Source organism: Diospyros lotus, chromosome 1 (genome assembly GCF_014633365.1).
Source record: "Diospyros lotus cultivar Yz01 chromosome 1, ASM1463336v1, whole genome shotgun sequence".
NCBI classification, from domain to species: domain Eukaryota; kingdom Viridiplantae; phylum Streptophyta; class Magnoliopsida; order Ericales; family Ebenaceae; genus Diospyros; species Diospyros lotus.
The window spans coordinates 36,717,993-36,732,589 of NC_068338.1; the positions used below are offsets into that span (position 1 = coordinate 36,717,993).

At 35.5% G+C, this 14,597-nt stretch overlaps 1 protein-coding gene and 1 long non-coding RNA gene across 12 annotated transcripts; one reads left to right on the forward strand and one right to left on the reverse strand.

Moving 5' to 3' along the window:
* The first annotated feature begins 1,321 nt into the window (after positions 1-1,321).
* On the forward strand, positions 1,322-3,897 carry LOC127808294 (FCS-Like Zinc finger 10-like). 2 transcript variants are annotated; one of them, XM_052346783.1, is made up of 3 exons: positions 1,322-1,645; positions 2,384-3,462; positions 3,603-3,897. In XM_052346783.1, the coding sequence occupies exons 2-3, from the start codon at positions 2,429-2,431 to the stop codon at positions 3,745-3,747; spliced, it is 1,179 nt and encodes a 392-aa protein (XP_052202743.1). In that variant the 5' UTR covers positions 1,322-1,645; positions 2,384-2,428; the 3' UTR covers positions 3,748-3,897. The 2 variants fall into 2 exon arrangements, with proteins under 2 accessions (XP_052202743.1, XP_052202735.1); XM_052346775.1 differs by having other exon boundaries at positions 1,324-1,639.
* Positions 2,482-13,039, reverse strand: LOC127808306 (uncharacterized). 10 transcript variants are annotated; one of them, XR_008024919.1, is made up of 8 exons: positions 8,512-13,031; positions 8,347-8,434; positions 6,372-7,626; positions 6,142-6,227; positions 5,747-6,028; positions 4,774-4,883; positions 4,574-4,685; positions 2,482-4,443 (listed from the first exon to the last, which is right to left on the reverse strand). It is a non-coding gene; the product is annotated as an uncharacterized LOC127808306 (long non-coding RNA). The 10 variants fall into 10 exon arrangements; XR_008024911.1 differs by lacking the exon at positions 5,747-6,028 and having other exon boundaries at positions 6,142-7,626; positions 8,512-8,775; positions 12,915-13,039; XR_008024906.1 differs by lacking the exon at positions 5,747-6,028 and having other exon boundaries at positions 6,142-7,626; positions 8,512-9,121; positions 9,240-13,031.
* Between the last annotated feature and the right edge of the window lie 1,558 nt (positions 13,040-14,597).

Here is a 14,597-nt window from a genome sequence, read left to right on the forward strand (position 1 = left end):
CTCATTTCAGACACCCTTTCATTCGGCGGTTGGTGGTTAGTTACGAGTGATTAAAATGCAAAAATAATCAATAGGTCAAGTAAAAAAGCAATTAGAAAGGGTTGAAATTGAATAGAGAGTACTGAGAGAGACTAAACTGTCAAAATCTCTCGGTGCACATCACATCACACCACACCACATGGGAAACAGAAACAAACACAGTGCTTTTACTGTCATAAAAAAAAAGTGTGAATTAAGATCTCTTGTTTGCTCTACACCATGCACTAAAGTAGGCTACTTGATGTGGGAGATTGGAGATTGATTCTTAATTGGATTTCGGTAATAAGTGCTTTGCCACTACATTTAATATATATTTTATTTCTACTATTTTAATATATTGTATTTTAAAATAATTAATTAATAAATATATTTAAATACTAAAATATTAAATACACTGTCTTAAAAACCTTCTTAATTAATATTAATATTAATATTAATTTAATTAAAACATACATTCAACTTGAACATAACTAATAGTTTACGAATAAGAGGAGATTAACTGTTAAGAAAGCTTTTAAAAAAATTATTATTTTTAATTAAACATCCCCCCCCTCCCCCTCCCCGTCGGGGGTGACGTGGAGGATTGAGTTGCGGCCGAGAAACTCGGCGAGTAATTGAGACGTGGTCGTGCTGTGTGTGGCGTAACGGCGCTGCCATCGGAAATCGGGGTCGAAAACTCGGTCAAAGAACTTAACCATGGTTAGGTTAGGGGACCTGGAGTTAACAGTTGGTTTCCGTGTTCCGTTCCATGAAGGAATTGAATTTCCTTGTGTGGGACCCACATATTTGTCGTTTTGCGCACCTCATAAAAATTTAAGAACCAAAAAGAAAAGGTAAAGAAGAAAAGTAGACAACTGAACTGAAAAGGGAAATCTATTAAAACTAAAAAGCTCTATATTTATACACAATAATAATAATATTACTATAATCATAGACTAATTAAACTGAGCTTTTTTGTTTTTTTTTTTAATAGATTAGATGGTGAAAAATTAAAAAATATATATATATTTCTAAATAACAATGACTTACCTTAATTTGACATCCTTTGATTAGAACTCTAATTCACTTCAAATTAAAACTTAATTGATTCATATAAACAATTAAAGCTCACAAAATTAGATATACAACTCTGCTGGTAAAACAAAATCCCAAACTTAATAAAATTTTTAGATTAAGACACCAAGCGACTGATACTTTATAAAATAAAATTCCCTTAGAATGGTTGAATAATCTAAATTTCAAGAGAGGAGTATATGAGAAGCTCAGTGGTTCTCTGATTTTGATGCAGAGAGAGAGTGAGTGAGAGAGAGAGTAGTGCACAAGTTTTGACAATCATTTATGCCCATTTATGCCCTGAGAGAGATAGAGAGAGAGAGGGGTAGTCTTGTCAAGCTCAAGCCATCCATATCTTACTGCATTTGGGCCTTCTTCTCTTTAACTTCACCTCTGTGAAGTTTCCAGAGGAGAAACCCAGCAGCTCGCCCTTCACATAGTTCTCTTTTTGAGTTTTTACACGCGCGCACGCATATATATATGATTCCACCCTCCTCCTACTCAACCTATATATGATGCATTCCTCAAGTTCTGCTCTTGGAGACGAGTAAGAGTTTGTATCAATCCTGCTTTTCTCTGTTTCCCCTCTTATTCTTCATTTTTTTTTCTTCTGCTAATACTCGCATCTTGGATCTTTTTCTTTGTATCAATGGAGTTTCTCAATCTGGGTATCTGATCTTTTGTCTGATTGTTCATGGAAATGCGTGATGATCGTATGAAAAAGATCAGGGGTTTTCTGATTTGCTCATTTGGGGTTTTGGGTTTTCGATATTGGGAATAATCGAGTTTGAATTTGGGTTCGTTAACGAGTTCGTGATGGTGTTCACAGATTTCTTTCTGCATTTCGAACTCTCTCTTGATCACTCTAACCTTCGTTTGATTCGACATTTCTTTCTCTCTCTCTCTCTTTTTTTTTTTTTTTTCTCGGTGGTAATATTGGGGATTTAGGATTTTGAAACTTTCCCTTCTTGTCTTGGATGCTCTTGATCATGTTCTTTATTGTGGCTAACCAACGAATCGTATTGTTTAGTTGATTTCTCATTTCTTTTAACATTTGATTTGAAAATGATTTTTCTGGGCCTATTGATTAGATCTTTTTTTTTCTTTTAAAGATACATTAATATTACCATTCAACGAATCATATTGGGGATTTTTTTTTTTTTGTCCATTGCAACTCATGGTTCTGATGTTCTTGCATAGCGCTTTCACTTCTTTTGTCTTTACGCGTAATTGGCTGATAAAATTCACATAAAACTTTTGTCAAACTGAAACACTGTTGAATGTGTTGCAGCTGAGAGGGGTTTTGGTGTCTCCAAATAGGGCCCGAAACGAAATAATGCTGAGGGAAAGGAGCAGATTGCAGCATCAGAAAGATCAACAGATAATAGGTCACCTAATCTCTGATAGTGATTCCGAGTCTTGCGTTCATCAATATGATGTTTTGGGGCACAAAAAGAAAACCAATTGTGTTTTGAATGCCCCTGGCGTGTTTGTGGGGTTCAGTCCCAAGGCCTCAGAATCTGATTCAGTTAGAAGCCCTACTTCTCCATTGGACTTTAGGCTATTTTCAAATCTAGTAAACCCATTTAGGTCCCCAAGATTGGCCCCTGAGCCCGAGGGGCATCACAAGAGCTGGAATTGCAGAAAAGTAGGGCTCCGGATTATAGATTCTCTTGATGATGATGCACCACCCTCGGGGAAAATTCTCCGGTCATGGGATGGTAGGAATATTCTCCTTGCACCGCATTGGAGCATCAGAATGCCAAATTTTCAAACCCGGATTGATTCTTCCGGAGCACCCAAGTCACTGCCCAAAAACTATGGAGTTTCTGGTCGCCCCAGGGTTAAACCGCCAAATCTCCAAATGGGTGACTCCGATGTCTTGTCTGGCATCAGAGAAACCCCATTTGAACCCGAACCATTCGAAAAGGTCCTGTCTTGTTCACTGGACTCTGCAAGGTCCTGGTCCCTTGTAACCACTTCAACCAACCATAGTAGTAGTAGTACCAATTCGAGTTCTGGGAATTTCGGTCCTGGAAATGGAAGAAACCCAGAAAACTCGTCAGCCACGAAGCTGAATCCCGCATCTATTTCCATCAGCTCAGCCCAATGTTTTACCGGGTCGCTCTCTGCCAGCGAGATTGAGCTCTCTGAAGACTATACTTGTGTAAAAACATACGGCCCCTACCCAAAAACAACCCATATTTTTGGCGACTGTATTTTTGAATGTCACGACAGCACCATAACCGGTTCTCCTAAAAAACTGAAAACAGCTACCGAATGCCCTGCTTTCTATCCCGCCGGTGACTTTATGAGCTGCTGTTACTCCTGCAAGAAGAGACTAGAGGGAGAGGACATTTACATTTACAGGTTAGCCACACAAAAAACAAAAAAAAAAAAAAAGCATACATATATACATATATATATATTTGTGTAAGAGAACTAATAGTTGGTCTTTGAGGTTGAAAGGATTGGGATTTGGTGTGTTTTTGGCAATTGGCAATTTGCAGGGGCGAGAAAGCATTTTGCAGTGAGAGCTGCAGGTCGCAGGAGATTTTGATGGAGGAGGAGAAGAAAGGCATGGACGTTTCTTCTTCTCCTAGAAACTCGGACAAGGAGAAGAGTGAAAGCAGCAGCATGTTTTTTGTTACATGAATATATATATATATATATATTAAGGTTGCTGCTTCAACCACCATGGATGTTCGATGTGAGCATTAATAATGTAATATGTTTTTCCCTTTGCTCATTGTAATTCGTCGTTCATGATCTTAGTGGTAGAAGCGCCACAAGTTTTTGACTGAATGAATATAAAGTGCTCTCTCTCTCTCTCTCACGCACACACACGCCCACACACACACACACACACACAAAACATGTGGGCAATAAAGCACTGACCTACCATTCTAGATTTTGACCAGTGTCCAAAGGCAAAACCCAGAATACCAAAAAGAGAAAAATGATAAGACAGCAAAAACCTTGCATGGAGAAAAGCAGCCAAAGACTGGAAATAGGGGGAAGAGAAAACAACTGCTCCCGGAGCATCAGCATGCTAGTATGTAAGAGCAATAGAAAGGAAGGATGAACTAAAATTGAAGCAAACGATGCAACAAAATCAAACATTTCAGAAAAGCCCCGACACTGACCGCGCGTGGTATGTAAGGGAGTAATGCTCCCTGCTTCAGCTTTCAGTTGTGGAGAGACAGGTTTATGCTTGCTGCTAACCATTGTTGTCGTTCATCCTCCTCTTGTTTGGCGAGTGTTGTAAGACTTGCAGCCGGAGCATTTCAGACCGACGACATGGTATGGCGCTTCTGATGTGGTTCCACACTCGTTGCAAAGGATCCAGACCTGTAACCAAATTTACATCATTACACAAAAAAGAGAGACGCGCACACATGCATATACAGTGGATTAAAAGCTTATTGTTATGTTGTTGTTGTAGAGGGAGGGAGGGAGGGAGAGAGAAAAGAGAGGCTACCGTCATGTTTTGGTAGCGCCTTGACATGGGTGTAGAAGCAATCGCCACATCGTATTTTTCCCATACCGTCGACATATCACAGATTGACTTCGAGCATAGAGGGCATGCATAGCTATCAAATGAGAGTTTTGAGTAACATACATCTGTCAGTAGTAGGTGTGGGATGGGGCAAACAAGAAATGAAATTCTTTGGCACTCACTTGAAATGTTCCTGCATCTCCTTTAAGCACGTGCGGTGTATGCATAGTTTTAAAAGGCGCGAGACGCAGCGAGGCGCAAAGGGTCATGGAGCCTGAGGGGCGAGGCGCACCTTTTAGAAAAAAAACTCAAAATCTTGTAAAATCATAAAAAACTATCAAATTATCAATAATAACACATGCATATCATTAATGTTTCATTATCTTCAAATTTTAAACTAACATCAAAGTTAATTCATTCATCATGCAATTTCTAAACTAGAAACATCATCAAAGTTCAAATTTAAAGTCTCAAACTCAAACAAGTACCAATCATCGTGCAAAATTCTAAACAAACATATAAACACTACAAGTCCACAATCAATAAAGAAGTTTTAATCATCATCATCATCATACCCTTCACCAAATTGAAAATCATCATCTTACGGTGCCATATTTTGCTCATCCCTAATTCCCTGTTATTTTTCTTCTTTTGCATGTACTCTCCAATCTCTTGTTTTATTGATGGAGGACATTTTGGAATAACTTTAGTATTCTCCACAATCAATAAACACTACAAGTCCACAATCAAGAAAATGCTTTCATTTTGAAAAATGCTATTTTTTTATGTCTGGAAGATTAGCACATTTTTTCTAAATCTGGAAGATTAGGGCATTATAAGGAGACATATAAGAAAATGTTTTCATTTTGAAAAACTATCTCCCGATATTTTGATAGTTAATATTCATTGTTGTTAAAATTATTTTTAATGAATTTTTCAAGAAATAGTAGGTATGTATTTTGGGGTGGTAAAATCGCTAAATTCTAAATTTGTACTAAAATTAAAATTCTATTTTCTTATTGTTATGGATTTTGATTTTTTAGATATTTTTATTGAATCCAAATGGGAGGCACTTTCTTATTTACATTTATGTATTAAAGTAAATGAAATGTAAAATATAAATAAAAGAAAATGTAAATAAGTAGTGATGTATACATGCTGAAGCTGAGAAGAGGGGATGCTGGAGAGGAGAGGAAGAAAGGATGCAAGCAGGATGCAGGCGCAGGTTTCATGAGACGCGCCTCTCGCCTCAGTGCCTCACCTTGCAAGGCGAGCGCCTTGCAGAAACCGCCTCGCCTTAGCCCAGGTGAGGCGCCAAACTGGCGCCTTAAGGCACTTTGCGCCTAGGCGCGCACCTAGGCACGCCTTTAATAACTATGGGTGTATGGTATGCCCACACGGCAGAACACTTATACCCTCCCTCGATTTGAATAGATACTGCAAAAACCATTTCTTTTTTCAGTATGTGCCTATGGAGATGCGCTTAATCATGACCAACTACAGTAAAATCATTGTCGAAGAAAAGGAACAATGACTGAAGTACAACATACCTCAAAGCAAACAGGACAGTCATGATGCATTGCTCCCTCGATGCATAAATGACTATTCTTCAAAGGCAGCAGAGAATAGCAACATCCTGAATGATACATCCAGAAAAAAAAAATTAAAAAAAAAATCAGCAGTTGAAACAATCGATCAAAGTTTAATATCCCCGGTGAACATTCCTACACTACATATCAACATCTGCAGAAAGAATGAAAGGCAATGAACGACGACTAACGGCATTTGCTGCAGTGGAAGAAATTCTCCCGCCCACCAATTCTGCAACAAACACGAGTCCAAAATGTAGGGGAAAATGTACAAAAAATATTATTTGAGAATTACTAAGAAAAGGGATAAGTTCATCAACGTAGATTTAGGCATTTTCATCTCACATTAATATAAATTTTTACCACTCAAATTATCCTAGACGCCTTGTTAAATAAGCCACTTACACATCATTAGTTTCTTTGGAAATAGGTATGAGTGGTTTTAGAAGATATGAGACCCCTTGAAACCACACTTCTTATCTCCACCATAATATAGCAGTATGAAGAAAAAACTGCTCTCCACAAAAGTACTTGTAACATAAATGAAACTGTGATGCTTAAAACATAAAATCAGATCAATAATCATACCTGCATATACCACAACCATCGCAATGATATTGTTTCTTTAATATCTTGTAGTCCAAAAAAGTAAAAATATGCATCAGGAAAGAGTGACTGTACAAGAACATTAGAATGCGTATTAAAACAAACAAGTGTTCAGGAGTTTTGACTTCGTAACACTCCATCTTTGCCATTTGTCACCTTCCATGTCTAGAAGAATAACCATTTATGCTGCACAATACTTTCCTAAATGCGTTCCTTCCTACAGAGAAAATACTGGCACGCATAAAAAAGTACCCACTCACATCATCATCCCACAGCTTGCATTTCTCACAAAAGTATTTTCCCATACACACCACAATTGATGCAGATTTGCCGGACTTGGTCATAACAAAAGCCACCATAAATAGGACAGTGCAAGTTATTTTTCAAACAAAGAACAAACAAATTGTAAGCTATTGTCCATTTCAGGTTTCTTCTGAAGTTTTACAAGAAATATGTATATTTCAATTTTCTGCTAGTTTTTGTATTATGCATCAAGATAATTGCTTTCTTTCTTCTTTTTTAAATAGTCAGTTAAAACAAGAATTCAGCTTTCCTTGCCAAGTTTTCATCTCTAAAATCAATTTTTTAGAAGTTAATTCTGATATATTGTATAATTGTGACGAGGACAAAATGCATCAAACAGAGTAAGCAAATAACCTGAAAATGAAAAGTATAACGTCTTAAATCAGCCGGGGAGCCAAGGGAAAACAAAAGAACTACCAAACCAAGACAAGGGAGACTTTCCAAGAGGCAGAAGTTCTAGGTAGGTGCAAGATCTACCTGTTGAACTTGATGGCGTGGAACATCATGTCTATGCTTTTGATCAACATCGAGACTATTCTGCATTTAATATTCAAATATGTTACTAGAACTCAAAGAAATATGTTCAATTTTCACATTTCAGATGTAAAAAAGAAACAACCCCCACCACCATAAAAAGGGGAAAAAAATCCTAAATACAATTGTGTGTCCATTATACATGCTCTTACTGAGTTTCAATTCCGTAACTGGTTCACCAGGGTTAACCAAAACAGTCATTAGATACTTCAGTGAAAGATCCACAAATTTAATATAAATGTCGGATCTATCTAAGGTCTTTAGATATGCAGAACATAAGGTCCTCAACAATCAATGACAGCAACACCAAGCAGGAAACCAACTGAAATTTATAAACCTAAGCATATAAATTATCAGTCAGAAGTGCCACAGATCAAGTTCATATACAACTATCCACCAATTTATTCCATTGATATTATATATACAAGACAACAAACAGCAAAATTCATATTTGAGTCAAGGTGATTGATAACTTCTAATCTATTAAGCATTTGTCTTTCACAGACATGGCTAAAATACCAGACTCTCTATACACCGAATAACGGGATCAAAATCACATATGACCAACTTTTTGCATGCTAAAATCTAATGGTTATTGTACATTATTTTCGTCATTCAAATAATCTTCTATTGGCATATTTGAATTACATCCATAAACCAAAATAAAAAAAAAATAATATGAATAAACAGACTAAGCAAATATATGTATTTCATATCAACTACCTTTGCCTCATTATGACAGTGACGGTAATCAAAAATTTCATTGCAACATGGGGCTCTAATGCAACACCTCCTTTGATAATGAGGGCACCTGCAACAGTAGCACATATTATAACAAAAACATGGGCACTAAATGAGAGATGAGAAGGCCACAGATAAGAATCATACTTATACTCCATGAATCCTTTATCCAGCAATTCCGCATTGGTGATTTTCTCATCAGACATAGCTCCCTCAGCTGGCACACACTCTCCGGAAGAATGCTGAGAGTGCAGCTTATCTGCCTCCATGTTGTGTCCCTCATTAGTTGCTTTCAAGTCCTCGGGCTGAAACTTAAGTGCTTCAAAAGCATAAGCTACACCCATCATTTGTCCTGTGTCCTTTGAATGAATGAAAAAGAATGTGTAGCAGCTGGTTGGGAGGCTAAAGCACCTGCATTTAGGAACAAGTTAAGCAAGGATTCCAAAACCTATAAAGAATATCTAGTCACTCATTCAACCAGGCAAATAGCCCATGCCGGTGTTGATATCTAGCCCACTGTCACAGATGATTAGAATCAGCAACAACATAATCCAACAAATGTTGAACAGCTCTAAGCAGCTTAACTCCGACAGAAGGAATCATCAACAAGTAGATCAATAATTAACCACACAAAAACTAAATGCAGCCACTGAGGAACTCCAAAGCCTTCAGCTGTGCATAGCAATAGTCGAATGATTGATGTCTTCAAGAAGTTGAAATCTGTCTAAATTGGACACCATCAATAGACGCCCCAAACCTATGGTGGAAGCAATAGATCAAAATATCAAATGTGGTCTAAGAAAGTCAGCTCAGCGGAAAGAGTGCAAGAGATTGCAGAGGTGAGTTAATTTGATCATCCATCAAGGAATGCCTACCTTGATCTGCGATTCCACCACTGTGTCTTCTTCAATAAGTAAAACTTTACCAAAAATACCATCTGGTCTTCACTTCACTCAGAAGATTCAAGCTTGTTTTGTTAGTAATCACTTATCATCTAACTGCTTGGGTCACATATTGTAAGTCAGAACTTTTAAGACCTGCCCGACTGAGTAAAGATAACAAAGAAGATAGAAGTCTCCCCAATTTTGTAAGATTTATGGTAGCTAGGCCTTTCAGAGTTTGTCTTTGATAGGATGGAATTCAGATACTGTTTCAGTATATTCACCACTTGCAAAACATGTGGGATATAATGAAAAAGAAGTTTGGAATGAACCAGGAAGTTTTTTATTTATTATTATTTTTTTATAAGGTAAAACAATCCTATAAAATGGAAATTGCTGAAAAAAGGAAGGCCCTGTACGAAGCACGAGTAAAAGAGCCTCAAAAGTTCCCCAACAAAAGAAGAGGTACCACTAGTATATTGGACTCTACACTGAAGTTTTAAATACTATAACCAATGCCCAAGATTTTCTGTAACAAAGACGCATGCCAGTACCATATGCAAATGCCCTCAGGTCAACATTTAAATTGATCAAAGACGCATGCTAGTACCATAAAGAAACAGATGCTAAAGAAGAAATATAGCAAGATCTTAACACCCTATCCAAGTAAGGCACCACAGTTTGAACCAAACAAGTATATAACTCATCAAATTTCCAGGATGGACTTGGATGCATGGATTACCCAAACCAGATTGAAGAAAGAAATCTTTTGAGGTCATTAATAATTTTAAGGACTTCAAAACCCATTACGATCTTACTAGAATCAGTGCATTATGCCACCCATCTTCTCATATGGACATATGTTGGAAGAATGAACAAACAGATTACTTATCCTTCCAGCTGTAGGTAAAACACAAGCTTGCTGATACAAGCAACCTAACAGAATAGTTAACTCGTGATCATTATATTTAAATGATGTCACGTTAACCATCTTAGGTAGTCTAGACACCTTCCATCATGATTTATACTTTTGGGTAAACATGACCCTTCCTTGAATAAAAAGTTAATTTCACATGGTATGGCCAGATTTATCCTCGAAGAAGAATATTAACATAGAACTCGTGCCTAATTAAATCAAATTATATATAGTGACCAAACTAATTCACCTCAACCTCATTGCTCATTGAAATGCTTATACTATCTTCTTTTTGTATTTTGAGTCATCTATTTCCAAGCCAAAAAATAATAATAATAAAATTAATACATAACAACAAAAACAGATCATCATGTAAAAAGAAAATAGTCATTTTGCTTCAAGTATTCATGCTCTTTCAATCACCACATCCTCATTTCCTTCAAGTATTCATGCCCTTCCAATTCCACTCTAGTACAATCTTATCAGACTTGTCAACAAATTCAATATGGTGCCATTAAACAGATTTACCCGAAACATCATCCCATACTACTAAATGCTATCCAGAAACCCATGGGTCCTTAAGTTTCAAGTATTAGGATTTCAACCTCCAAATTCATAACAAGTAGCACAGCATTGAAATTTCTTTCAACACTTCCTATTTGACTGCTTTAATACCTTGTCTTTTAGTTTTTCTCTCACCTTTCTATTTTTTGTTTCGTAATATCCTTTCTCGATGCAAGCATCTTTGGAATGTAATTATGGAATGCTTCCAAACTCCATAACACCACCAACCTAACTTACACGCACTGCAATTCATTTCTGAAACAAGTAAATCCACTAAAATGATGGCCCTTGCAAAGAAGGAAAAAATTTGCCACATATCCAGCTCAATTATAATATCCATTGACATAATTAGAACTTGGCCAAGTACTCGGAACTATAATTTTTATGACACATATTTATTAGCACACCGTTTAATCAAATGAGTTCTTTTTTTGTTCTCACCTTCCTCCTTTTGGAATACTTGAAATTGATGTATGCTCAACAGTCTGTGATCACTACTCCAAGCATAAACTAGATTTTGGAGAAACGACCAAATTTGTTGTCTGTAAGGTCATTTATTTCCCTATCAAACCTTCATGTCCTTGTACAATGTATAAACTAGATTTTCAGAAACAACAAAATTTGTCGCCAATAAGGTCATATCTTTTCCTATCAAACTTCATGTCCTCGTACAACACATAAACTGGATTTTTCAGAAATGACCAAATTTGTCATGAATAAGGTCATATCCTCTCCTATCATACAACGCAAAAACTAGATTTTTCAGAAACGACCAAATTTGTCATTTATAAGGTCATATTTTTTTCCATGTTTTACCCAAAATAATATTCTGGAAACTGGTTGTTGGCCATTGCATGAGGACAAAAGAGGTTTGATAGGGTTCCCCACACCCAGTTAGTTGTTGCCACCTTTCAATAACAATGTAAGAAATAATAAAATGCAGGCAATGCAGCAAAAGTTACATCCAAACTGTGAAGATAACACTTCACAAGAATTGCCAAACAACAAAAGCATAAATATGGCACCACACAAGCTTCATATAGAATATCTAATAAGGCATCGCAGTTAACATCATTTCACTAGATTCTAACAATAATTGACATGAAACACAAACAAAAAGTAACACCCTAACATAATGTGCTTAAAGTATTAAACAAGCAGATGAGCAGAAACTACAATAAGACAAGGTAAACTTTTCTCAAATATAATTCTCTCTCACAAAGTCAAGGAATAAATGAAAAAAGGAAACTAAAATAACTTAGAGCAACAAAAGTTTGGAATTTAGTACAGGTATTTTGTTCTTAGTCCTCATTCTCCCAGAGAACCAAATGGAGTATAATCCCAGCTTGTTACTACTTACCGCAAAAACAACACAAACTGAAGAAAATTTACTGCCTCCTTTTTGCTCTACTTCTTGGGAATTAACAGGCCCTTACTTGACCAGATAAGACACACCAATTTGGTGTTTCACTTTTGAAGCCATGTCACATTCTCAAACGATTCATATATTCATATATATACCCTTCAAATAACTCAAATAACTTTATAATTACTTAAACGGCAACTATCAAAATTTATATATATCATTGGTTAAAACTTCAGGGGTATCCCAACTTCTTTAGTTCGTTACCATAACTACATCCGTCTTCGTACGCTTTGATTTATATGCACAACGAAGGGGAAGAAGAACAATGAAGAAGAAAAATAGATAATTCAAAAGTAAGGATTAGGCACACACCTTTTGTGCGTGCTGTCCCTTGTGGTAAAACTAAAATGTATCAGTTTATTAGTTACAACAGTACCTACGCCAACCAAAATTAACCACAGAGAGAGAGAGAGAGATTAAAGAAGCAAATGGAGTGATTTTTTATTCCTAGCTTTTCCGGAATCAAACGGGCCGTAGCTCATCGCAGTTAACCAAAATGCGAACAGTTTCATTTAATGCAGGACCCCTGGCTCAACCAAAATGAACAAAGAAAAGGAAAAAAACTGCGACAAATCAAAGATGCAAACGAGGTGATTTTCTTATCCCTAGCTTGCTCGGAACCGAAGGGACCGTAATTCATCACAAGTAACTGAAATGCGGCTAGTTTACGGTTATATCAGTACCTAGAACTCAGCCAAAATTCACACAAAAACAAGAAAGCAAAGTAAATTTGAGAGACTTTTGATTCAATGAAAACACGAACTTTAAATTATGTCGGCGACTGATCGGAGCTCCGACGGAATCTCAACGATCCGCCCTCCGGTAGCTTGAGCTTTTGGAAGCCCGATTGGTAGGGGCTTTTATTTTATATAGATGCGGACTTTCCAGACTTCCAAAATTAGCCTTCGATGACAACAACTGACGAAAATTCTATTTGTAACTATATCTTTGCTCTCCATAACTAATATAAAGTAAAATATTATATTTTATTATTTATAACCACATTTATTATAATTTATATTTCAAACATACTCTCTAAATATTATTTTTTAAAAAAGACATCCCACATGCATTAAACCCTCTTCTTCTTCTTTTTTGTTATTATTTGTTATATTATTATAATTATAACTTTTCAACGCACATTAAATTATTTATAATAATATTTTATTTTAGTATTTATTATTAGATTTTATTTAATTTATGATAAAATATTATAAATTTAATATAAATTTTAAAAAAATAAAAATAAACATAATTTTATTACCATTTGCATTTAACTCAAAAAAAATTAAAATTAAAACAATATTTATTGAAAAAAAAATAAATATAATAATAATCCAAAGATTCGATGATTTGAAATAATTTATATACATTTCAAATAATTTATTATAAAATCATTATATATATGTATATAGTTATAATATATATGTATATAATATATAATATATATTATATACATTTCATTCTCCCAAATTCAATTATATAATATATTATATAATTAATATAAAACTATCCATTATCCAAAACCATAGTTTCAGGAAAAATGATTTGTCCCGAACCTATGATTTCGGGAGAATTAATTTTTCTCGAATCTATGAATTCGAGGTGCTTATCGAATCCTGAGATTCGAGGTTTCCCGAACACCTAGAACCCAGGCGTTCGGGGCATCTCTTAGTCCAATTTGGGGTTTTAAGGTGTATTTTTTATTTTTTAATTAATCTTTTTTCTAATTCATCTCTCGTGTACGTATGTATAAATTATGTAATTTAACTGGTGATAAATGTTATAAATTGTGTTATTTCTTGCTGGAATACTCATCGTAAATAATAGTGGATAATAATATTTCATCGTAATTGCTGATAGTAACTAGTAATTGGTTATAGTGAGAAGAATTGGTCTGAACAATGTTTAGTGTTGAATAATAGTGATTGTGTAATGGTCGGTGTTGAATAATAGTGATTGTGCGATATTTAGTTATAGTTGTGAGTGAGTAAAATAGTTGTGACAATCGTGATCAAGAAAGTGAGTGAATGCGCTTGAAGAGTGGTTGAGCATCAAAGATTTAAATGAAAGACAAATATGCGTTTTCATCTCAAAATATTTTAAAAATATTAAAATTAAATAAAAAACAAAAAATATAATAGAATTTTTCAACAACAAAAGCTGGCGCTTTCGCTCCCAGTCAACGATGGCTGCCATCGTGATTTTTACCTGAATACCCTTTGATGGCTTCAGTTATCGGGTAGCGACGCTGCCATCCAATTTTAGATTTATCGTCCACCTAATCATTATAACCCTTGTTTCAGCAATAATTAATAAAGTAAATCAAGTATAAACCCTGTACTTGATTTAATGTTAATTAAATTTATTTTAAAAATAATATTTAATTTAATTTAATTTTAACTCACTCTATCACGTAATAATCACATTCATCCACTCAATCTTA

What these genes read in the sequence shown, in the direction of transcription:
- LOC127808294 (XM_052346783.1), top strand. Translation starts at nt 2,429, where the DNA reads ATGCTGAGGGAAAGGAGCAGATTGCAGCATCAGAAAGATCAACAGATA. An exon ending in GAGGACATTTACATTTACAG is followed by an intron (nt 3,463 to 3,602) that starts GTTAGCCACACA and finishes GGCAATTTGCAG; the next exon opens with GGGCGAGAAAGCATTTTGCA.